Source organism: Orycteropus afer, unplaced genomic scaffold, assembly GCF_000298275.1.
Source record: "Orycteropus afer afer isolate SDZICR_OR568_19922 unplaced genomic scaffold, OryAfe1.0 scaffold00136, whole genome shotgun sequence".
In the NCBI taxonomy this organism is placed as follows: domain Eukaryota; kingdom Metazoa; phylum Chordata; class Mammalia; order Tubulidentata; family Orycteropodidae; genus Orycteropus; species Orycteropus afer.
In genome coordinates, this window is record NW_006921723.1 from 3,034,210 (window position 1) to 3,058,085 (window position 23,876).

The 23,876-nt window shown below is 53.6% G+C and overlaps 1 protein-coding gene across 1 annotated transcript; it reads left to right on the forward strand.

Moving 5' to 3' along the window:
- The first annotated feature begins 192 nt into the window (after positions 1-192).
- UPF1 (UPF1 RNA helicase and ATPase) lies at positions 193-23,876 on the forward strand. The gene is made up of 23 exons (XM_007945370.1): positions 193-417; positions 11,229-11,371; positions 12,642-12,731; positions 14,461-14,628; positions 14,884-15,064; positions 16,015-16,176; positions 16,617-16,701; positions 16,880-16,978; positions 17,439-17,547; positions 17,621-17,780; positions 17,858-17,976; positions 18,271-18,435; positions 18,553-18,667; positions 19,262-19,405; positions 19,718-19,931; positions 20,047-20,164; positions 20,325-20,481; positions 21,015-21,157; positions 21,807-21,981; positions 22,095-22,176; positions 23,138-23,299; positions 23,412-23,629; positions 23,757-23,876. The coding sequence occupies exons 1-23, from the start codon at positions 193-195 to the stop codon at positions 23,874-23,876; spliced, it is 3,354 nt and encodes a 1,117-aa protein (XP_007943561.1).

Here is a 23,876-nt window from a genome sequence, read left to right on the forward strand (position 1 = left end):
CGGCGGACGAGGGGCGAAGCGGCGGCAGCGACGCGACGCGGCGGCGGCTCTTGGCCTGGTTCTCGGCTGCGGGTGGTTTGGTCCAGCCCGGGGCGCGGCGTTGGCGGTGCCTGAGGCCTGCGGCCTAGGCTTCGGCGCGGCGGCGGGCTCGAGTGCGGGCGGAGCGGCCAGGCCCGCGGCCCCGGCGGCGCCATGAGTGTGGAGGCGTACGGGCCAAGCTCGCAGACGCTTACTTTTCTGGACACAGAGGAGGCCGAACTACTGGGCGCGGACACTCAGGGCTCCGAATTCGAGTTCACCGACTTCACCCTCCCCAGCCAGACTCAGACGCCGCCGGGTGGCCCCGGAGGATCCGGGGCGGGCGGCGCTGGAGGCCCGGGCGGCGCGGTCGCTGCGGCCGGACAGCTTGACGCGCAGGTGAGCGGAGCATGGCGATCCGGAAGCTGGCGGCGTTGGCGCCAGCGACCTGCCACCTCCCCACTCTCGGCCTGCCTGACGTTCCCCCTTCAACGGGCCTGAGGTGGCCGGCCCCAGATCCCGGCCCAAGTCCCCTCGGCTTATCCTGGGCCGCCTTCTGATATAACCAGGGTCCCAGCTCCAACTTGTCCCTTTGCTTTCCTCTGAACGGGTTTGGATTTCTGGCTGGGTCCTGGCCTTGTCCCTAGTCTGAGTCCCCTCTCTGGCCTGCCCCGAGTGAGGGGAGTGAACCTCTGAATGGGCCTGGTGTGTCCTGACCTGGGTCCCAGTCCTGTGCCAGGTCTCACCGGGCAGGGTCCAGGCCTCCTTCCATCTGCCAGAACTTCCCTCTCTGGCCTGTCCACGATTCCCCACCACCACCAGAGTTCTCCCTCTGAGTGGATGTGGGGTGACCTACTCTGGGTCTCCACTCTGGCCTGCCATGGCCCCCTCAGCGGGTCTGGACCTACTTAAAGCATGCCCCAGTCTCCCCTTGAACGGGTTCAGAGTGACCTGCTCCTATGGCAGGACCTGGGGTGACATGCCTCAGGGTGCTGGTCCTGCCCTAAGTCCCCTTGGTTGGATCTGGATTTTCTCCTGCTTGCCCCAGGTCCTGTCTGACCTGCTTTTGTTCCCCTTTCTGAACAGGTCCAGGGTGACCTGCGCCAGTTTACCTCTGGCCAATGAACCACCCTCCCCCCAACCTGTGGCCACTGCAACCGGGGAGCCTCCCCCCTCACACACACACACACACACACACACACAAAATGAGCCACAGGTTCACATTTCCCCAGCCCTAGACACTGGTAGGCAGAGGATCAGGGCTCCCAGAGCAGAAGGGGAATTTTTGCCTTTGATCGCTAGCCCCACAGTAGCTTGCTGTTAAGATTATTCAGGAGACAGGTTGTTGGCGTTTTGTTTTTCCTTCTCATGTTGCCTGTTGCTGAAACCGACCTGTTAGGTAACCCTGCAGGCCTGCCTTGGAAAAGTTGTATTTGAGTTTTGTTCGCCAGTGGAGTAGTTTTTTGGATTTTACTGAAACAGGCTTGCCCCACACAAACTTTCGTTTTTCTTTTAATGATGTGTATGTTTAGCGGGAGCCGCTGCAGAGTTTTTAATATGAGTTTGAGTTGTGGCGGTACCAGATGCAGATACTTCCTGGACCTGAGCCCCTGCCGGGTTGGGGGCCAGAGTGGGCCAGGTCACAGGAATGCCTTCACCTTCCTCTTCTCATCTTCAGATCCATCCTTTCCCTTCCCTGGTGAACACTCTGTGCTAGGAGCCTCCCTTCGTTTACATTCCTGGATTCTCACGGCTAGGGAGGGGCTTGAGGCTCACCTGTCTGAGGTGTTCCCTTAGGATGGGCAGCTAGGACTGGGGGAGCCACCTCATCCTCAGCCCAAAGGAGGGGGGCTTCTATTCTAGTCGGTGAGTCACTCCCGTGGGTAGACCACCCACTTGGGCTTTCTTTTAGCTTCCAGGAGCAGTAGAACATATTTGACTCATTCTAACCCCAGCTTCCTCAAAATAGAAGGTTTGATTGGAGGGACATTGGGGAGGGGCAACAGGTGTGCAGAGAGTGTGCTTTTAGCAGTACTGTTTCCATTGGGGTAGACAGATGAGGGAGAGGAGGCTTTGCCTGGAGGAGTGAGTGGGAGCCTCAGTTTCTGCTGCTGTAAAACAGGGCAGCACTTCTAGAACTGTTAACTTTCAGGTTGTGTAGTTTCTAGTTTCAGGTGTGAGTGGGCCAGGTAGTGCTGGCTGTGCCTTCTGCCCAGTGCATTTGCGCAGGAGGCTGTGAATAAAGATCTTGATGTCAAGCAGTAGGCTGTGACCCTGGGCTGGTTGTTAAAGGCACTTGTTTTATTGTGAATCCCTTTTTGACCAGAGACATGTGAGGTGGCCTCAGATTCTCAAAGTTCTGTTTGTGACTAATTGCTGGGTGTGTTCTCTTTCAGTTGAAATCGATTTATTTTCATGCACCTGAGCACTGAGCTGTAGAAAATGAGAGCATTGAAACCCTCTGCCAGAGATAAACATTGCAGCGGAGCTCGCTGGAGTTCAGTTGACGTGAAAAGATTTTTGTCCTCTGTGACATTTAATTAACCCCATGACCTAATGGTTTTTATTTCTACACAAAGGGGTTCCCGCCCACCTGTAGCCTTACTTTTGGTTTGGAAAGTGACTTTTTGGGATCCGAATTTTGGGGCAGGAAAGTCTATTGGCTATTGTGTCACTTGGTGGCATGGGTTGCCTGAAACATTTGGGAAGGCTTTCCTTACGTGTACTCAAGAGTTGACAATGGAACCAAATACGTGGTGGGTCTTCCTGAAAGACTTGGAGAGCCATCTGTCCCCGCTTCCACTACTACTTACCTACACTTGTGTATATATGAATTCACATATATAATTTACCCATTTAAAATATACAGTTCAGTGGCTTTTAGTTCATTTAGAGTTTTGTAACCACAATCAATTGTATAACTACAATCAGTTTTAGAATATGTCCTTCTCCCCAGAAAGAAACTCTATACCCATCAGTAGTCACTCTTCATCCCTGTTCCCTACATCCCCCAGCAGCCACTAATCTACTTTCTGTTTCTGTGGATTTGCATGTTCTGGACCTTCAAGTAAATGGAATCAGACCCTGTGGTCTTCTGTGTCTAGGATATTTCATTGAGCATAGTGTTTTCAGGGTTCATCAGTGTTGTAGCACATCTCAGGACTTCACTTCTCTTTATGGCTGAGTGGTATTCCATTGTGTGGATGGACCACATTGTATTTACTTTTTCATCTGTTGATGGATAGCTGAGTTGTTTCTACCTTTTGCCTCTTATGAATAGTGCCACTGTGGACATTCATGTATATGTGGATGTATGTTTTAATTATTGTTGGGTAGATTCCTGGGAGCAGAATTGCTGGGTCATGTGGCAGCTCCACATATAACTGTTGAGGAACTGCCTGCTTGTTTCCCAGTGTGCAGTTACTTTTGACATTAGTCTTGACTGCCAGTTTTTGCACAGTTGATTTTACTTCAAATCTGTTTCAAGGTAGAAGATGTGTGCCAGATAGGATGCCAGGGGTGACTCTGGCTGAACTCCAGGGTGCTTTAAGTAACATGCATTTTTTTGTTTACAATATGAAACTGATGTTGATCAAAGCCCTGGAATCCTGGGATGAAAAGTGTAGACGCAGCCCTGCCAAGTGTTTTTAAGATGGAGAAAAGAAAGGACTCTTTCTGAGTGTCTCACCCTTTCCCAGCCTACCCCCTTAGAGGATTGAAAGGTAACTTTGGAGTTGTTTGCATAATCACCACTATTAGAGACCTTGTTGGTCCACCTAGTGGGTCATTACCTTGATTGTTGGCTGTAGTTGTGTTCCCTGCAAACAAGGGAGTTATGATGCAAATCCAAGCCTTTGGAATACTGCTCAGCAAAAAAACGTACGAACCCTTGGTACATGTGATAGTGCAGAGCCTGTTGGAATGATCCCCCCATGCAGAAGCACTTGAGTAAAAACAAGTCTGTCCTTTGTGATTCCGTTTGTCAAAAATGAGAGTGGGGGGGGGACGGGGAGATTTTTTGGGGTGACAGATATGTGTACTCTCTCGATTGTGGTGGTTTGTTTCATGGGTGTTTACATACACTGTTGTGTGTCAACTTGTAAAAGCATACCTGTCACACATGTGCAGTTCGTTCATTGTGTCCCAGTTAGTTCAGTGGTACTGTTAGGGGAAGCCTACAAAGAGATCCCATGGAATGTGCATAGTTGGTAGTGGAACTAGGCAGCTGCCCAGCAACGCAGCAGTCTCATGTCCAGGTGTTTGCCTGAGACATGAGAGTACATGTTTGCATGTGGACATGAACCTGGTACTGACAGCTGCTTTGTGGTGAGCCACCATCTGGGATACCTAAGGTGGTTGAGAAAGGACAGGGGTGCCTGTTGGGAGAGGTTTATGGGTGGGGACATACCTTTAGGTAGGAAGGCAGCTGTCTATACAGGTGACTATGTGGACATTGCGTCAGTGTCGTGGTCCATCCTCTTGCTCAGAGCAGGGCTGGGCCGTGTCCCCCTAGTCCTTTGCAACAGCATCTGACCGCTGTGGGCTCAATGGGAGTCCCATGGTTGGGTTCCACTTTAAGTAGAAGGGTCATTTCTGTTAAGAAAAACAGCACCTTCTGTATCCATCCTGAGATACACAGCAAGGTTGCTGCCCAGTCTTCAAAGCTGTGATCCTAATTGCCCTCAGAATGTGTATGGGGCCATCCTGTACTCTTGATGTGCCAGAGTGAGCAGGGCTAGAATCTTCTGCTCGCTGAGCCCTGGCCTCTCCCCCAGGAGTGGGCTCAGCACAGTCCTGCGTCTGACAGCGGTGAGCTTACCAGCTTACTGTGTGAGGGTGGCATTTCCCACATTGGCTCTGTGAGCATGCAGCACAGCTGTGACTTAAGTGTGCCTTGAGAAAATAGGTGGTGAAATGCCAGTAACCTTGCTCTTAGAAGAACATTTGCTCAGCACTTTCGACCCCTTACTGAGATTCCAAATTGCTCGGACTCTGTAGTAAGCAGGAGAAGGATGTGGGGCTTCCAAGGAGGTAACTGGGAATAGTTTGTACCATCATGTTTTACCCAGATTCTGCCTGGTGAGGGGAAAAGTTAACACTAATTAATATTAACAAAATAAGCTTAATTCACAATCCAGCTACCCTAAACAAAAGAAAAAAAATGTTTTCGACATCTTTCTAGTCCACAGTGTATATATGATATTTTGTTGTCTTGATACTGATTCTGTGTAGTTTTTTCTCCGGTTACCAGGTGTTTTCCTGGGTCTGTGCTCTTCTGCTATACTAAAGTTACTCGCACCTTCGGTCCACAGTACAGCACACTAAGGTAGCACACAGATTGTTTCACAGAAGTGGCTGGAACATCAGACCTCCTCAGTAGATCACCTTCGTACAAGAACATGGTAGCTTCCCCTACTCCCTTTACCCCCACCTGCTAAGCCCTGAGCTGTGTCCCAGGACAGGAGCTGAGGGCCAACCCCCAGGAACTCCAGGCTGTGCTGTGCTTCCTGTCTAGGGGGGGCCTTCCCTGAGCCTCCCAGGCCTGTCCCTGTGTACTTGTGCGCTCCATGAGGCTGTGGTGCCCGTCCCTGTGTTCTCGGTGCTCCATGAGGTTGTGGGACCAGCCAGCTTGGCTCTCATGCCCCACCTGCAGCCTTGCTATGTTGTGGGGGAAGGTGTTTGGGTAGCTTCCCCCATGGGTGAGAAGTGAGTCCTGGGCTACCTGCCCTGCTTGGATATGACACAGACCCCTGAGGACCCATTAGGGTAGAGGATGAGAGACAGGTGGAGACGGGCTGCAGGCATTCCTGTACATCGTGTCTTCGTGGTGTTCAAAAGGTGTGCTCCTCACTCACCAGGCAAGGGAGGGTCTGGGGCCCGCTACATGTGGCTTGGCATAACCGGAGAGGGGTTGGATAAAGGGTTGACATGTTGAAGTCTCAGAGGCCTGTGGTCTGCTGGGATGCATGATGGCACCAAAGCGTACTGAAGTGAGGGAACATGGGACAGAGGGCAGCAGAGAAAGGTGCTCAGGCAGAGGTGCCCAGCCGAGTATGTGTGCATCTGTAAAGCACCCAGCCACTCCTCTCCTCCAGTGCTTGGCTGATCTCCAGGGCTTCCTGCCATGATTCTCATCAGTCTCAGGGTGGGGAGGGCTGTACAGAGCCTTGGGTAGCAGACCCCTGGGGGGAGCAGCACTAGCTGGACTCAGGGAGGGACCTTATCAGCCCAGGTGGCAGACTGGAGAGAGCAGTTGTGGGCAGTACTTCCCACTAGGGCAATAGGCTCACCCTCTGAGGGCATCTGGGACCATGAAGGGACAGTTTGCGATCATGACTGCGATGGCAGTGCTGGTGGTGGAGGAACAGGGCATCAACAGAGGGTCTCAAGTCTCGCTGGTGTGAGAACTGGTGGCCTGTACGGGCCTCACAGTCCCTGTGGGCTTCAACTACCTGGGTTCATAGGTCTTTAATGGCTCCTGGCACTTGTTAGGCCTGGTGGGTGCCAGGCTACATGGATGCCCTATGGGCACAGTGCTGTGTGGATGCCAAGCTGTGGCTCTGGGCAGAGGGTCTGGTCAGGGGGTCTGCTTATCCTCTGTGTGAACCCACAGTGTGCACACAGGCCACCTCAGTCCTTGTTTTGCATCATTATTACATGTTTTCTAACCTGTGTGGAGACAGCGAGCCCCATCTGAGTGCTGGGAAAGGTTTCCTCTTCCTCCTCCTTTTTACTTCTTCCTTGCTGAGGTGCTTTAAAGTGAGTCTCAGTCATCTTGCCCTTCCTTTTGGGGACAAGCTGCACAGGGTAGCCAGGCTCAACCCTTTAACTTCAGAGCAGCATGGTGTGGACTTTAGGAATACCTGATGTGGGACTCTGCTCTCACTGCAGTCAGATTTCTTCATGTGTCAGAAAAGAATTGGCTCTGTGGAGCCCAGCAGCACGTGATTACTGTCCCCTGGCTGTCGTCCTGTGAGGGGTTCTCTGGAACTGACTCCAGATCAGAGATAACTGATCCTGGAGCTGGATGGAACACTAAGCATCTAGATGAGTTTTGTGGGGACCCATGGGGCCATACAGATGCTGAAAGTAGAGGGAGGGGCTTCTTCATAGGAGACAATGCTGGTTCCACGCAGAAGGAAAAGAGGTCACTGGTATGGCCAATGTTGTTCCACCTGTCTCAGCTGGGACCCCTGGTGCCACACATGGTTCATACTGTTGGGAACAGCCTTGGTTTCACCAGTGTGGAGGCCTGCCACTATCACTATTGCCATCACTCATCTTCCAGGAAGCCCCTGTGCACCCAAGCCCTCTTGAGAGAAGCTACCATCACATACTCACTGAGGGATGTTCTGTGAAGCCCCTGGACTTAGGAGGGTGGTGGGCATGGAAGCTGGGCCCACTGTGCCTGCTGGAATCACGCAGGCTTCCCTCCTCCTTGGTCAGAGTGGCTGGGCCTCCACAGCTTGGCATGAGTCAGACTGATCCTTACAAGAGAGGGAAGATGTCACAGACCCCATGTGCTCATTTGCTCTGAGAATTCTGTAACAAAAACATTGTTAGATCAGCTGAGGAAACATGCTTATGTGTTAGCCGTAGTGGTCCCTGAGTGTAACCATATGGTGTGAAAGTGTGTGTGTGTGGAGGGCTTGTCTGGGGTCATAGCGGTCATGTGGCTTAGGAAGAGGAGGGTGTGTGTGTGAGCACGTACGTATGTATACATGAGGGCATGCATGCACGTGTGGCCATGTGCAGAGTTGAGAGAAAGCAGAGGTGAGGATACATGCATGGCTGATGGATCTAGGTGCTGATCTTCTGTAGGCCTTTTTTTTTTTTTTTTTTTTTTTAACATTTTTATTGTGCATTGAGTGAAAGTTGACAGAGCACATTCATTTTCTATTCAATAATTCATACACGTTTTGTGCATTTACTGCAGTCCCCATAGTACAACAGCTCCCTTTTCACTTCTTCCTGTGGTTCTCTTTTCTATGTGTTCTTTCCTATGCATTCCTGCCCCCCTGAGCTGTTTTCCTATCCAAATATTGCCCTTTTGATCACCCATGGTTGGTTCTAAGGGTGCACCTCCCTGATGTAATTGTTCACCTCCTGGGTCTATCTCTTATTGGTTGAAAAGTTAAGCCATGACAGTGTGTTGAATTCCAGGCCCAAAGGGCAACTAGGAGCCATAGTCTTGGGGGAGTTTCACTAGTCTTTGTCAGACCAGTAAGCCTAGTGTTTTTTTTTTTTTTATGCTTTTGAGTTTGTTCCATATTTTTCTCTAACTCCAATTTTGATCCCTTTCCAAGTGGTTGACAGTGTAGCTGGGCACCATCTAGCTCTTCTGGTTTCAGGGTCGTGTAGGCTGAGGTTCCCATGGTACATTAGTCCCTTGAACTACTTGTTTCCATGCATCTTTAATTGTCTGCACTCTTTGCTCTGGACTAGGAGAGACCAACAGATATATCTTAGATGGCTGCTCACAAGCTTTTAAGACTCCAGTCGCCACTTGGTTTGAGGTGGTTCAAGCTCCAGAGTGAGGGAAAGCTAGGGGCTGGGCCCCCTGTTCTCCAGTTAGCCACTGCACCTGAGGGTAGTCCCCTTCTCTTGCACCACTTTTTTTCTCCCTAAACTTTATTAATTTTTTGCTGTTGTTGAACAGATTCTACACGTACAGTTTAGTGACATTGATATTCTCCAAGCTGTGCAGCCATTCTCACCCTCCATTTCTGAGTTATTCTGCCCCTATTGTTGTTGTTGTTGTTATGTGCTGTTAAGTTGGACCCGACTCATAGCGACCCCTCCTTGGGTTTCTGAGGCGGTGGTGAGAGGCGGTATCACTACGGAAGAAGATTGCCCTTTTAGCTCCTTTTAGCATTTATTAATTGCTCCTTTTAGCATATATTAATTGCTTCCTATCTAGGAGCTCTGGTAGCTTAGTGCCTAAGGTACTTGACTACTAACCAGAAGGCTGGCAGTTCAAACCCACCAGCCACTCCTCAGAAGGAAGGTGGGGCAATCTACTACCGTGGTGGTACCGCCTCGGCAACCCAAAGAGGGGTCGCTATGAGTCGGGTCCGACTTGGTGGCACATAACAACAACAACAAGGGTCCTATCTAATTTTTCAAGTTGTTGTCACTTTGATCCCATATAAGCCAAACCAGTGCTATCTAGTCAATTCTTTCTCATTGGAATCCTTTAGGACAGAGTAGAACTGCCCCATAGCATTTCCAAGGCTGTAGATCTTTACAGAAGCATGTTGACACATCCTTCTCCCACAGAGTATCTGGTGGTTTCAAATAGCCAACCTCTTGATTAGCAGTCAAATGCTTTAACCACTGTGTAACCAGAGCTCCTCTTGATCCCATAAAGATAGTTCTTAAAAGAACATAATGCTCAAGACAGACCTTTTTATCTTAGGGCAGTAGTTTCAGGGGTCACACTTCTTTTAAGTAAACCTTGGGGTAAAGACAATGAGTCAGTGTAACGTCTGTTTGGGAGGAAGAGGTGTGTGTGTGTCAGAGTCCTGGGCTGGGTCAGTGAGTTCATAGGCCCCAGAGCACCAGAGTGCAGCGGGTTTAGTGATGTGTGATTGGTGCTTGCAGAGTTTTGGTGGTTTGGTCTGAAGCATCAGACTGGTGCTTTGGGAGAGTGCCATCACTGTTGTAGGTGCTGTCACTGGCAGGAGTACCTGTAGACCTCCTGGATGCCCCTAGAGGGTGTGGTGCTGGTCAGAGCCAGGCACCCAGAAGGCCCAGGAACCTCCCAACACCGGCCTTAGCATGGTAGGGGTGGGAAGCAGAGGGGGAGTTTCCTGAGAGCTCATGGGTATAGGTGGGGACAGGAAGGTGTGGGGACAGGAAGGTATGGGGCCTCCATTGTGGGGGGCAAGGACACAAACAGGTTGCCTTTCCTCCTCTGCCTGCCACTGTGTCACCAACACACGATAGGCTTTCTCTATGCCTGGCACCAATACCAGTGTTTCATTGTAGCTCATTTAATCACAGTTCTTAAGGTCAGATGGATTTTTCATTTACTGTTTGTCTTAAAACTGCCGAAAGGGTAGAAACTTAAGACCCAGCCCAGGATCATCTTGTGCCTGTAAGAGAGGGAGGGGGAGAGCAGGGTGTGCGTGTACACTTGCACTTCTGCGCTCCCAGCCCGTGCAGTTGTTTCAGGTTGTGCTGTTTGCTGAAGTTGCCAGAGTGGACTTGCACTTCCTGTCCCTTCTTGGTAAACCCGGTTGGGTAAGTGAGGCTGAGGCCAGGGCTCCCAGGAAGGAAGTCAGAGACGCAGCTAGGCTGATGGTTACAGTCTGGGTGTCATCCCTGTCTTTGTCTTGATGTTTCAGGAACATTAAGGTGCAAGTATCACCATGGGTACTTGTTTATACATGAGCTCATGTAGCTTGATGAGGAGCTGTGTGGGGATCCTTCTGGTTGGCAACCATTTCTTCAAGGTCTAGGCAGTGAATGTGCCAGGTTTTGTGAGACAAGAAGCGGTGTAGAGGAGATCATGTAGATATTTACAGTGCAACCATTTCTCAGTGTAGATGCCATCCTTCCCTCACCGACTGGCCTGTGGGCAGGCCCCATCCCAGACCATGGCCCTCAGCACTCTCTGTGGTACCCAGGGTTGCCATCTGCCATCTGTACCAGATACGTCAGAGCAGCTCTGACATTGGAGGGTTGATAAGTGATGAACAGCAGTTGCGACAGTTAAACCGGGCACACAGTCTTCTTACAGTTTACCTGGTTGTTGCCTTCCTGCACAAAGTGTGCTAAAGTGGCCCAAACAATGTGATGGGGCTCAGACCACACCAGGCAAGGGTGCCCTGCAGGTATGGCTGCTTTGGACACCTGCACGTGTCATCACAGCCTGAGTAGGGCCTGTGCAGCTGCCCAGCATTGAGGGTGACAAGTGATACATGTCTCCGTGGGACATTTTGGGTGTGGGACCAAAGTATTCCCTGGGTCTTGGCTATAGCTGTGATCCATGGCCCAATGGGGTCAGTCTGGAGGTGCAGGGGTGGGTGGGGTATGGCTAGGTACCAGTATCTGGTTGGCAGGCTGCTGGGAAACCAGCTGAGGGCTCTAGGCAGCAAGCTACCTGTGCTCCCTGAAGAGTCATGCTAGTCTGGGGATGGCTAGCTGGCTGCTGACAAGCCCTGATTTCATAGCCTGGCTTGGTGTGACACCACTTTGTGTTATAGGTTGGTGGGCCTGAGGGGATCCTACAGAATGGGGCTGTGGATGACAGCGTGGCCAAGACCAGCCAGTTGCTGGCTGAGTTGAACTTTGAGGAGGATGAGGAAGATACTTACTACACCAAGGACCTCCCGGTCCATGCCTGCAGGTGAGCTGGCCATCCTGGCCTAGGTGGGCCCTGCCAGGGGGATAGTCAGCTCTGCTGTGGCCACTATGTGGCTCTTGTCAGATGTATAGGCTGAGGTGGACCATGGTTGAGATGTGAAAAGGTGGTATTCTTGGGGATGAGGAGATACTTGAGCCCATGGTGCATACCACGTTCCTGATATTGGGCAGAAAGTGGGTTCATACCCTCTGGCCCTCACCCCCAGTCACCCAGCTGGAGGTGAGGCCTCTGCCTTCCTGGACTCCCTTGCTCTCCAGGAAGGACTTTCTGTCTGGTAAGCCCGAGTGGGTCAGGAGGCAGAGCAACTCGGGTTCTCCACAAAGGAATGGATCCTTCTACAGATTGATACAGTCAAGATGCCAGAAAAATTAGAATAGTCAGTGGCTAGACCTTCCTTTTGGCCAAGTTTGGAATCCACATTGAGAGTAGGCTCCATCCTGATGTTTAGATGTGGTGGTGTACCCAGCTGAGGAAATTGAGACAGGGTTTGGCTCAGGGCACCTCTAGTGGGTGGCTGTGGCCATGAGGGGGCCAAACTCTGCCCTGTGGCCCTCAGCCCCCAGAGTGTGCCATGCGAGACTGTTATTCTGGTCTGGCCCTTTACTCACATTAACTACAGGTGCTTCCAGATGGTGCCTGTAGGGGCACCCTGGTGAAAACTCAGGCAATGAAGCTCTGCCTGGCCTCCTCACTGGGGTCCCCTTAGCAGAAGGGGCAGGAGGCAAGTGTCAGTTTTTTCTGCAGCAGACCCTGCCTCTAAGTCCTCTTCAGTAATGGGGATTGGTTTTCTTAAAGACTGGGTAGTGTGGGAGCTCTCCCAAGAGGCTGCCCCTAGGCAGGGCTGTCCACTCTTCTGGGAGCACAGCGCCCTCTGTCAGCATGGCCCAGAGATGGCAGCTGCAACCATGTTGCATTAGGGCAGCAGGACCTGACCAGGATCTATATATGTCTGTATCTGCAGAGTCACATTTCCTAAAACCAAGGAAGAAGGGAGGTGGCTGAAACTGCCTGGGATGTCTAACCTATATCCTACCTGAGGGATGCTTTGCCACAGGGTGGTGTCCTTGTGGCACCCCTAGCTTCCCATGGGTTTGGGGGGCAAATTCATTTCATGTATTTGATACTGAGATGGTTGGGTTTGAGTATGTGTTTAATGAAAGACTTAAAAATGTTGTAAAAGGAAAGAATTTTATATCCTGCTTAATTAGAGCCAGAGGGTACCCAGTTCTAACTGCTGCGTTTGCCTTCTCAGTTACTGTGGAATCCACGACCCTGCGTGCGTGGTCTACTGCAACACCAGCAAGAAGTGGTTCTGCAATGGGCGTGGGAACACCTCCGGCAGGTCGGTACCAGTGCCCCATGGGTCTTTAATTGCGTTGCTCAGTCTGTGTATAAGCTACAGAGACGTTGGAGCGGAGCACAATCTGAAACGACACTAACAAACCTGGTTGTTTCCTTCTCGGTGACTGGTTTAACGTGAACCAGATGGTGGTGTGTGAACGCCTTGATGTATTTACCAAACTTGATTTATTCTTTGTGGTTCTTTTTATTATGTGAGAGGGGTTGGCTTAACTCTCAGTCCCAGTTTTTATTTATATTTTTCTATGCAATGAGCTCCTGGCATGCCTGCTAATCTTCATTACGGTGAGACTGGCATTGCTGCCTGGGAAGACGTTCCCAGGGCAGACATGACACATCCATACTCCTTCCACCAGGGCCCCAGGTTGCAGGACTAAATGAAGTTCCCCTGAGGGGTAGACCTCTTGTTGTCGAGGGGACTGGCTGTTTTGCCAGGAGAGTCCCATTTGTCCTGCTCTCAGCAGTGGGCAGTAGTACCCCCTCACACTGGTTTGGGAGAGAATGCTTCTCTTAGGTTCTCTTTGGGAGAATGAACTTAACAGAAGCCAGTAGCCAGGGCTCTATGTGTGGAAACAGACACGTGGCTGTGTCCCATGACACTCAGGGTAGTGGCACAAAGTATGTTGTTCTCATGAGGAAGGGAACTGCTGGGAAAGAGCATTTTAGAGCCATGAGAGCACATTCATGCCCCATTTTCAGAATGTTCTGGGTAATTGAGGTGTTGTTCTGTTTGCATACGGTCCCATCCAGCAGGAAAGCAATTAAATAAAACTCAGAGCTGGCACCCTCCATTTCCCGCCAAGAACAGGACAGTGAGCAGAGGGTCCCTGAGAGCAGACAGGGTCATCTGCCAGCTCAAGGGGCCGTATGTGGCCAGGTTGTAACTGTGATGCACAGCCATGGGCTGTCAGGGAGCTGGGGGCAACTGGGGAAATAGGCACCGGGGAGACCAGTGGGAACCTTGGGATAGGGGCTCTGGAAGAAGAGGGGGCCTCATGACACCTGAGCCAGAGCTTGTGGTGGGGTTTGCAGAGGTGAAAGGAGAGGCCTGGGGATACTCTGAGTATCTGACCAATGTGCTAAGGTGGTCCTGAGACCTGGAGCTCATCTCACTCGACTGGCTAAGACTACGGGTCCCGGAGGTAGCTGGCTGGAGCAGGGGAGAGTGGGCTGTGGGGCTAGCCGAGGCTGTGGTGTAGGTGAGTGGGGGTCACCGACACAGGAAGACACCAGAGAGGCCCTATACTTCAAGGAGGAACCAGCCAGCCCCACGCAGTGTTTCTATCCTAAGATTTCCAGTGAATGGGGTTGGGTTTCCTGCTTGTGGCAGGGGGGCAGGATGGAGGCAGGCTATGAGAAGTGACCCCGCAAGAGGTCACAACAGAGCTTTAAAGGCCGAGGAGACAGTGACCCGGGGGGAGGGCTCATGATGGGACCTTGGTGATGATTGACTCAGTCCCGACAGGCTTGGTTTAGGAATGTGGGAGCTGTGTGAGGCGTGTAGTGTTCTCCTTAGAAAGGGTTACAGTTGGGTGGGTTTGTACTTGGCGGGAGCCAGTTCAGGGAAAGCGTCCATCTCCAGGGATGCCAGATGAGGTGTGACTGGCTCTGCTGACGGGCCATGAGCCCCAGAGACTAGATGCAGCAGGAAGCCAGACGGTGTGTGTGTGTATGTGTCCTTGGGGGCATGACCACATGTCATCTGGCTGCAGCCACATCGTCAACCACCTCGTGAGGGCGAAGTGCAAGGAGGTGACGCTGCACAAGGATGGGCCACTGGGGGAGACTGTGCTTGAGTGCTACAACTGCGGCTGCCGCAACGTCTTCCTGCTCGGCTTCATCCCTGCCAAGGCCGACTCGGTTGTGGTCCTGCTATGCAGGTGCGGGCTGCCCTCCTGGGAGGTGGGCAGCTGTCGAAGGGGTGGGTGATGCTGGTCGAGCCATAGCAGCTGCTCAGAGAGCACCGTCTGCTGAACTTGGGCTCAAGGCTCAGTGTGTGGGGCCAGCAGTATACTGTTGACAGCTAGGGTGAGACGTGGGCCCAAAGGGACAAGGAGACGTGGCTTGGGGAGAAGTGGGCCTCTGGTCTCCTGCCACCCCCGCCCAACCGACCCTTGCTCTCTGGGCCCTCATAGGCAGCCTTGTGCCAGCCAGAGCAGCCTGAAGGACATCAACTGGGACAGCTCTCAGTGGCAGCCACTGATCCAGGACCGCTGCTTCCTGTCCTGGTTGGTCAAGATCCCCTCAGAGCAGGAGCAGTTGCGGGCGCGGCAGATCACCGCGCAGCAGATCAATAAGCTGGAGGAGCTCTGGAAGGTAGGCTGGCAGGGCTGGGAAGTGGAGGAGCCAGAGGGTAGGACTCTACAAAGGACCATCCTATGGCATGAAGTGACACTGCATCCCTCAGCACATACTGAAGGGCTGTGTCCTTACATGAAGGAGAGCTAGGGTGTTTGGGTGTTTCTTACTCTGCCAGCTAGGGTGGATTGTGGGCAGGAGAAGCTGAGGGCCCCGGCCCTGCAGAGACAAGGTGAGCCCTCTGTGAGGATGGCACAGCAGCTCCGAGGACAGTCCCCAGAAATTGGCATGAAAAGAAATAAGGGGGGCACCCAGGCCGGAGGCCACACCCCCAAGGAATCCTTGCTTAGTTCTGGTCACGCTGAGTCTGGCTGAATTGAGAAAGTCTTAATAGCCTAGAAATTTTAATTAGGTACTGATTTAATTGGAAATCTTAAATGCAAATTTATTTTCGTTCAGAGTGCAAGTCAAAATACTATCTAAGCATCGTCTCAAAATACTGCTTTTACCAGTCTCTGTTGCCACAGTTCTCTCTTCATGTGGACATGTCAGAGGTTCTGTCTTGTCTCAACTAGGGGAAGGTCATGCCACTCCTAGGTCAGGGCAGGGTCAAGAGAGAGGCCCTACCACCTCAAAAGCTGTCTCTTGTCTCTCGGGTGGGTGGTTGTAGAGGAGCAGCAAATCTCAGTGCTGGCCTTGGGCACAGGCACAGGCATGTTGGTCAGGTCCCTGGGGCTTGGGACTGAGGTTCCCCCATCCGCACAGCCTGTTGGTGGGATGGGAGCAGCAGCTGGGCAGGGGCCTGAGTCTAGGGCCAGGGAGGTGTTCCGGAACCAGGGCTCCCCTAGCCGTGTCTGTGCTGGGTGCCACGCGCTGAAGGCTCACGCTGGTGCCCTTGTGGCACTCTGTCCCTGGAGGCCCCTGTCTGCCACATGGTAAGAACAGAGGGGGACATGTCCTTGCTGCAGGAGAACCCGTCAGCCACACTGGAAGACCTGGAGAAGCCAGGTGTTGATGAGGAGCCACAGCACGTGCTGCTGCGCTATGAGGATGCCTACCAGTACCAGAACATCTTTGGGCCACTGGTCAAACTGGAGGCTGATTATGACAAGAAGCTCAAGGAGTCCCAGGTGAGGTGCGGGCAGGGCATGGATGGGTGTGCTTCTTCCACACAGGCGCCGTGGGCCCTCAGTGGATGAGAAGCATTGGCTGGAGCATATTCGCTTTCTTGTTGATGGGTTGGTTTGGAGGCTCTGCGTCACACCAAGGCCTACTCCATGCTGCCATGCTGTCTGCAGGACACAGCCCACGGTGCCCAGTGTGCCCTAATTGCCTACCCCCTTTCTCTCTACCAGGACCACTCCCTGCCATCAGCTATGGAGGGCTCATTCTGGAGCGTCTGGGCTGCTAACTGCTTTCCTCCCAGGGTTCCAGCTGCCATGTGCTCACCCCCACCAACATTCTAGCTCGGGGGTCATAGTGTGCCCTTGGGACCTCAGTGGGCACTGGCCCGGGAATGATGGACCCATGTGGGTGAGGCTGACGTGGCTCTTGTTTTCCATGTGCTCAGACTCAAGATAACATCACGGTCAGGTGGGACCTGGGCCTTAACAAGAAGAGAATCGCCTACTTCACTTTGCCCAAGACTGACTCTGGTAATGAGGATTTAGTCATAATTTGGTTAAGAGGTGATTTTAAGTTTTAAAATATTTGGACCATAGTAGCATAATTTCCCCGTCCTTGTAAAGTGCCCCTCAATTTCACCTTCCCTTTGGATGGGGGCCATGGCAGGTGTGAAAGTTCTAATAACCTCTTGCTGTCTTTTTCCATAAGACATGCGGCTCATGCAGGGCGATGAGATCTGCCTGCGCTACAAGGGGGACCTGGCGCCCCTGTGGAAAGGGATTGGCCATGTCATCAAGGTCCCTGACAGTATCCTCCATACCAGGAGCGCTGGGGTGGGGAGGGCCAGGGGACTGGAGAGCCATGGAGCCACAGCCAGAGTCTTGTGCTTTACCGGGGGGATTTCCTGTTTGTGGCAGAGTGGGTAGATTTTTGCTTGTTTGTGTGCCTTGGAGCCCATAGCAGCTGTGAGGTTGCTCCCAGCCTCATCTGTCGGCCTCACTCGTCTTAGACGAGCCCCTCATGAGCACATGAGGCCTGTGTGCAGGTCCCCAAGCCCTTGAGCCCTGTGGCCTCCTGAGTGTTGACCCAGACTTGAGTGTTGACTGGGCACCTGTGCAGTCTTAGCCTTGGGGCTTCAGCCCATGTTGTCAGGACCATGCCTGAGAGCACAGTGTCCCTCTTGAGAGGAAGGTCTTGGATGCCTATAAGCACAACTCTGGCACAGAGAGTCGACTTTCCAAGGATGCCCCCTTAACTCAGCACATAGACTACGGTGACGAGATCGCGATCGAGCTGCGGAGTAGCGTGGGTGCCCCAGTGGAGGTGACCCACAACTTCCAGGTGGACTTCGTGTGGAAGTCAACCTCGTTTGACAGGTGTGTCCAACTCACGCTCCAGGTTGTGGGTGGCCTTGGCCCTGCACGTGCTCACCTTAGGCTGTCCTCCCAGGATGCAGAGTGCGCTGAAGACATTTGCAGTGGACGAGACCTCTGTGTCTGGGTACATCTACCACAAGCTGCTGGGCCATGAGGTAGAGGATGTCATCATCAAGTGCCAGCTGCCCAAACGCTTCACAGCCCAGGGGCTCCCTGACCTCAACCACTCCCAGGTCTGTACCCACTGCATGAGGCCCATCCTCACCAGCGTACGGGGTGGCCACCCACCTGACAAGTCATGTGTTTGAAGGTTTATGCTGTGAAGACTGTGCTGCAGAGGCCTCTGAGCCTGATCCAGGGGCCACCAGGGACCGGCAAGACTGTGACCTCAGCCACCATCGTCTACCACCTGGCACGGCAAGGCAATGGGTAGGCACAGGCCTGGGGGTAGGTGGGCCAGCAGGATGGAGTGAGACATGGCCTTCAAAGCCACCAGCTACTGCACCCAGAGTCACAGGCTGCCCTGTCTCTACCTCTTGGGGGTTTGGGAGCATTTTGCAGCATGGCAGGCGTTAGTAGCACTGCTGCTTGTGAGCGGACCTGGTGAGAACTGGCCACCCAGCCTTGCTGGGTCTCAGTGGCTCTGGGCCATGCCACCATCTGCAGCATGAACTGGGGACATGCCATTGCAGATCAGAGCCCAAATCACCTGCTTTCTTCCAGGCCCGTGCTGGTGTGCGCCCCAAGCAACATAGCCGTGGACCAGCTGACGGAGAAGATCCACCAGACCGGGCTGAAGGTGGTGCGGCTCTGTGCCAAGAGCCGTGAGGCCATTGACTCACCCGTGTCCTTCCTGGCACTGCATAATCAGATCAGGAATATGGATAGGTAAGTGGGTGCTGGGCCAGGCAGGGGAGCTGCAGGGCTGAGCAGGCCATGGGGCCAGGCGGGAGGGCCATGGGGCTACCTACCCATCCCTGCTCCTCACGGGTCTGTGGCTTCCAGCATGCCAGAGCTGCAGAAGCTGCAGCAGCTCAAGGATGAGACTGGGGAGCTGTCGTCAGCCGATGAGAAGCGGTACCGGGCCCTGAAGCGCACCGCTGAGAGGGAGCTGCTCATGGTGGGTCCCCACACTCCTTGGCTTCCAGCTCAGGTTGTTTGGGGTTTTGAGTAGGAATTTCTTTTGACCCAAGAACTTGGTTAAACACAGTCCTTGAGGATGAAGCCGGGACCTTTGTAAGTTTAACTTTCTGTTAAGTACAAGGTGGCACATTTCATCAGTTTTCAAAAGAGGACTTATATACTCTCCTTTATTTTATGCTTCTGTCTTACACAATTTGAGACATCTTGTTGTCTAGATCGCAAGGTTTTTTGAGGGAGCCTTGTTTGTTGCTGGGACCATGGGAACCTGGTCTGAGAGCATGAGGGTGGGTGGGTCTGGAATGTTCTCTCAGTGAAACCTCAGCTCGAGTGGGCAGTCCCGCTGCCTCACAGCTGTCTCAAAGGCTGTGGGTCCCGGAGCCAGTTCCCCTTCTAAGAGGCTCCCTTGAGAAATGGTGGTAACAGTAGCAGTTGTTGTCCCCTAGTAGCCACAGGGCTAGTGACTGGCTGATGGCCCCAAGTTGCTATCTACCTTTCTGGGGCCCAAGGATACTGGAGGTCAGGACACCTGCAAAGGGCAAGCTGAGACATGGCTTTCCTGTTCTCTGCCCAGAACGCAGACGTCATCTGCTGCACGTGCGTGGGTGCGGGTGACCCACGGCTGGCCAAGATGCAGTTCCGCTCCATCCTCATTGATGAGAGCACACAGGCCACCGAGCCCGAGTGCATGGTGCCTGTGGTTCTTGGCGCCAAGCAGGTAAGCAGCTGTGCCACTTGGCAGGAGACCTGTAAACAGCTGTAGGCTCTGTGTAGTTGTTAATGTACAGGCTTGTTTCTGGAATGTGTGGGATGCCAGTAGAGCAGGGGGAACTAGGGCTGGGCCTTGTGAGGGCTGTGGAGCCCTCTTTGCACAGAGGGAGGGCTCCTGGAACATGGGGGGGAGCAGTCCCCGCATAAGCTCATCCACCCCTCCCTCCACATGGTGATGTCATGCTGCGTGGAGGTGGGTGTGGGCATTGGCCCTATGAGGGATATCTGTTCCAGCTACTCACCCTGCCTTCCCTGGTAGCTGATCCTCGTGGGCGACCACTGCCAACTGGGCCCTGTGGTGATGTGCAAGAAAGCAGCCAAGGCCGGCCTGTCGCAGTCGCTGTTTGAGCGGCTTGTGGTGCTGGGTATCCGGCCCATCCGCCTGCAGGTGCAGTACCGGATGCACCCCGCGCTCAGTGCCTTTCCCTCCAACATCTTTTATGAGGGCTCGCTGCAGAACGGCGTTACTGCAGGTAACAGGTCACCCACCTTTCACAGTCCCCGCATCTGTTCTGTTCACAGCCTGAGCATGGCTGTCACAGGCTACCACAGTACAGCTCTGATGGGAGGGCTTTTGTCCCCTGACAGCGGATCGTGTGAAGAAGGGCTTCGACTTTCAGTGGCCCCAGCCAGACAAGCCCATGTTTTTCTATGTGACCCAGGGCCAAGAGGAGATTGCCAGCTCTGGCACTTCTTACCTGAACAGGTGAGCAGCCTTGCCACCCTGCAGCCTGCAGTGTGGTGCCTCCTCACCCCCATCTTGGTGACACTCTAGCCCAAGGCCTTGTATCCTTGTCTCTTAGCATTGGGTTCTGGTGGGAGAAGTGGTAGACTAAGAGCAAATTGCTGAGCATGTGGTTTCCTAGGACGGAAGCTGCCAATGTTGAGAAAATCACAACAAAATTGCTGAAGGCAGGAGCCAAGCCAGACCAGATTGGCATCATCACACCCTATGAGGGCCAGCGCTCCTACCTGGTGCAGTACATGCAGTTCAGTGGTTCCCTGCATACCAAGCTGTACCAGGTACCACCACCGTGACCTTCACATCAGGACACGCTCAGGGGTTCTGCTTTGTGATGCCCCCCCCACATCCCTCAGGACAAGAGGAAGAGCTTTGGGGTGGACTTGGGGTAGTGAGCGAGGGCCAGTGTTGTGACCCGATTTCTGTCTGCTCCTGGGCAAGAGTCTTGGGTTTTCTGTAATGAGCATGTAAGTTTTTATCAACTGGTATATCAGTGACTCTGTTTCAAAGAAGACAGAAAAGCCTTGTCAGGATTGCTAGTGTAGAAAATTAAGGTAGGATCAGGGCACTTGGGCATGGGGGCAGAGGGTGGGTCTGTACCCCAGGGCCCATCCAGGACGTCACATTCTGTCCCAGACAGGCAGGCAGAGCCGAGGGGTATGCCTCCTTGCTGTACCTATTGGGGGTCAGACCACAGTCGGCACTCAGCGCCCTTGGACCACGGGCCCACTATGGCATTTCGTGGCATTTTCTTGTGAGTTTTGCTCAGTTTAGGGTCTTGGAGACACTGTGACTAAGAGACGCCCCCTTTCAGGAGGTGGAGATTGCCAGTGTGGATGCGTTCCAGGGACGCGAGAAGGACTTCATAATCCTCTCCTGTGTGCGGGCCAACGAGCACCAGGGGATCGGCTTCCTCAACGACCCCCGACGCCTCAACGTGGCCTTGACCAGGGCCAGGTAAGGGGTCACTTTCCCCCAGACTGCGCCATAGGGTGGGGAACAGTGTCCCTGGGTCTGTGCCCTCGAAGAGGACACAGTCTTTTGGCATCTGGTGCCCTGAGCACTCAGCCAGAAGCACCATTTGCCCCATTCGTTGCCCTCAGGCTGAGTCTGACCACAGATAAGAAGCAGCCACTCTATGCCATCCCTGTGGTAGGTCACTTGTCACATGCTTATCACTGGCCTTCGTCTTCAGTGGCTCTTCCATGAGACCTGGGCCAAGTGGGGGCCTATGAGGTTGCAGCATTTCTCGTAGGGAAGATCCAGGTCTTGTCTTCCTGTTGTTTCATTCTGGAACATACCCTCTGAAATAAGACAACTGCACAGGGACCAGCATAGTGCCTCTGGGGCCCCCACTCACCCTGACTCCTGGATTCCAGGCCACGATGGAGGCATGTCCACCAGGGAGCAGGCATGGGGTTGGGAGGCACTCCTGGGTGCAGGTACAGTCCCTTTCCTGCAGCATTCTGTCTACTCACCCTCTGAGGTGCAACAGTCATCTCATGTGAAGGGTGGGACCCAGCCCAGGCTCCCGGAGTGCCTGGCTGCCGCGCCATTGGGCGCCAAAATTGGCAGGTCCCTGAACCTGCACTCTCGCCCCACGTAGGTATGGCGTCATCATTGTTGGCAACCCAAAGGCCTTGTCAAAGCAGCCACTGTGGAACCACTTGCTCAACTACTACAAGGAGCAGAAAGTACTAGTGGAGGGGCCCCTCAACAACCTGCGGGAGAGCCTCATGCAGTTCAGCAAGCCGCGCAAGCTGGTCAACACCATCAACCCGGTGAGCATATGGGGCATGTGGCTGCCTTGATCTGTCAGTCCGGGGCCACTGTTGTCCCCAGCGGCTCTTGTCTGGGGGGTGGCAAATTCCTCACCAGTGTGCCCTCTCCACAGGGTGCCCGCTTTATGACCACTGCCATGTATGATGCCCGTGAGGCCATCATCCCAGGGTCAGTCTATGACCGCAGCAGCCAGGGTGAGTCAGCAGGGACCCCTTGCCCCACCTTTTATCCCTATCCGCAGCCAGGTCGTTGGTGGGTGACACTTGTAAACAGTGTTTCCTGAGACAAAGCCCCGTCCTGGGTGTGATTGTTCCCACTGGCTTGGTGTGTCCTGGGCTTGCAGTGGTGCTTCTGGATTAAAGCTAAAGGCCCCGCCATGCCCTCGAGGGTGATGTGTACCAATCCACACACATACACCCCCTCCCACCCACCTCCGCCTTCCCACACTCATTGCTGGCAAACCCTTCCCCATCCCTGTCCGTCCTGGTCACTTCAGCCACTCAGGGCCTCTTTACCTGCACAGCCAGTAGTCCTGTGGTCAAGGGCATCCTAGGGCCTTCCTCCACTGGGGCCACCCCACCCTGTTCTCAGCCCCTTTCCTGTTCACTCAGTCCCTTTCTCTCCCCCTAAACTGAATGGTGGGCTCCTTTTAGACAAAGGCTCCAAGGGTGGGTGGGTCCTGCTCCTGAGGCAGCTCTGGTGCAGGTGAGAGGGGATGGGCAGAGCCATGGCATCCGTTGCTGGGGTGGGAGCCCCCTTGGTGGGGAGGTGAGGCTTTTCCTTGCTGGTTTGCTTGTTGAGGGTGGTGTAGTATGAGTATAAAGCTGGCCATTAAAGGACTTTGCTTCTTTTTCATTAGAAGTCCAGGTAGTGTTCAGTATGTAGAATATTTGTGACCAGTGGTTCTTGCACTTTGTGCATATCAATCACCTGGGGGAGGCCCAGGAGGATGCTGGGGTGGATGTGAGGAGCTGCATGCACTCTGAGTGGGCTCCCTGAGGTGGCTTTGACATAGGACAGCTCGAGAAGCACAGACGGAACATGGACAATACCTGTGGTTGTAGACAGACAGGAGCTGTGTTGACTTGATCCCTTGCCATAGGGGACAGGCACGGCTCGTTTCTTGGTGCCTGACCTGCTGCTCCATCTCCCCAGGCCGGCCCTCAAGCATGTACTTCCAGACCCATGACCAGATCGGTATGATCAGCGCGGGCCCCAGCCACGTGGCCGCCATGAACATCCCCATCCCGTTCAACCTTGTCATGCCCCCTATGCCACCGCCTGGCTACTTTGGACAGGCCAATGGCCCAGCTGCAGGTAAGCACCATTCCTGCCTTGTTTCCTCCTCCTCCACCACCACCATCGGCAACACACACACACAAATACACACGGCATAGCATGTGCCTACTACTCTGTTCCTCTCTTCCAGGCCGGGGCACCCCAAAAGGCAAGACTGGCCGTGGGGGGCGCCAGAAGAACCGCTTTGGGCTCCCAGGGCCCAGCCAGACGACGCTCCCCAGCAGCCAGGCCAGTCAGGACGTGGTCTCACAACCCTTCTCACAGGGCGCGCTGACACAGGGCTATGTCTCCATGAGCCAGCCCTCACAGATGAGCCAGCCGGGTCTCTCCCAGCCCGAGCTGTCCCAGGTGGGCCCAGCTAGGGGCCTGTGCAGAAAACTGGTGTCTGGAACAGTGTACCTATGGCTCCAGGAGGCAATGGGGGGCTCTCCTGACCATGCTTTCCTGCAGGGCTCACCCCTACTTTGTCTTCCAGGACAGTTACCTCGGGGATGAGTTCAAGTCCCAGATTGACGTGGCACTGTCACAGGACTCCACGTACCAGGGAGAGCGGGCCTACCAGCACGGCGGGGTCCCTGGGCTGTCCCAGTATTAG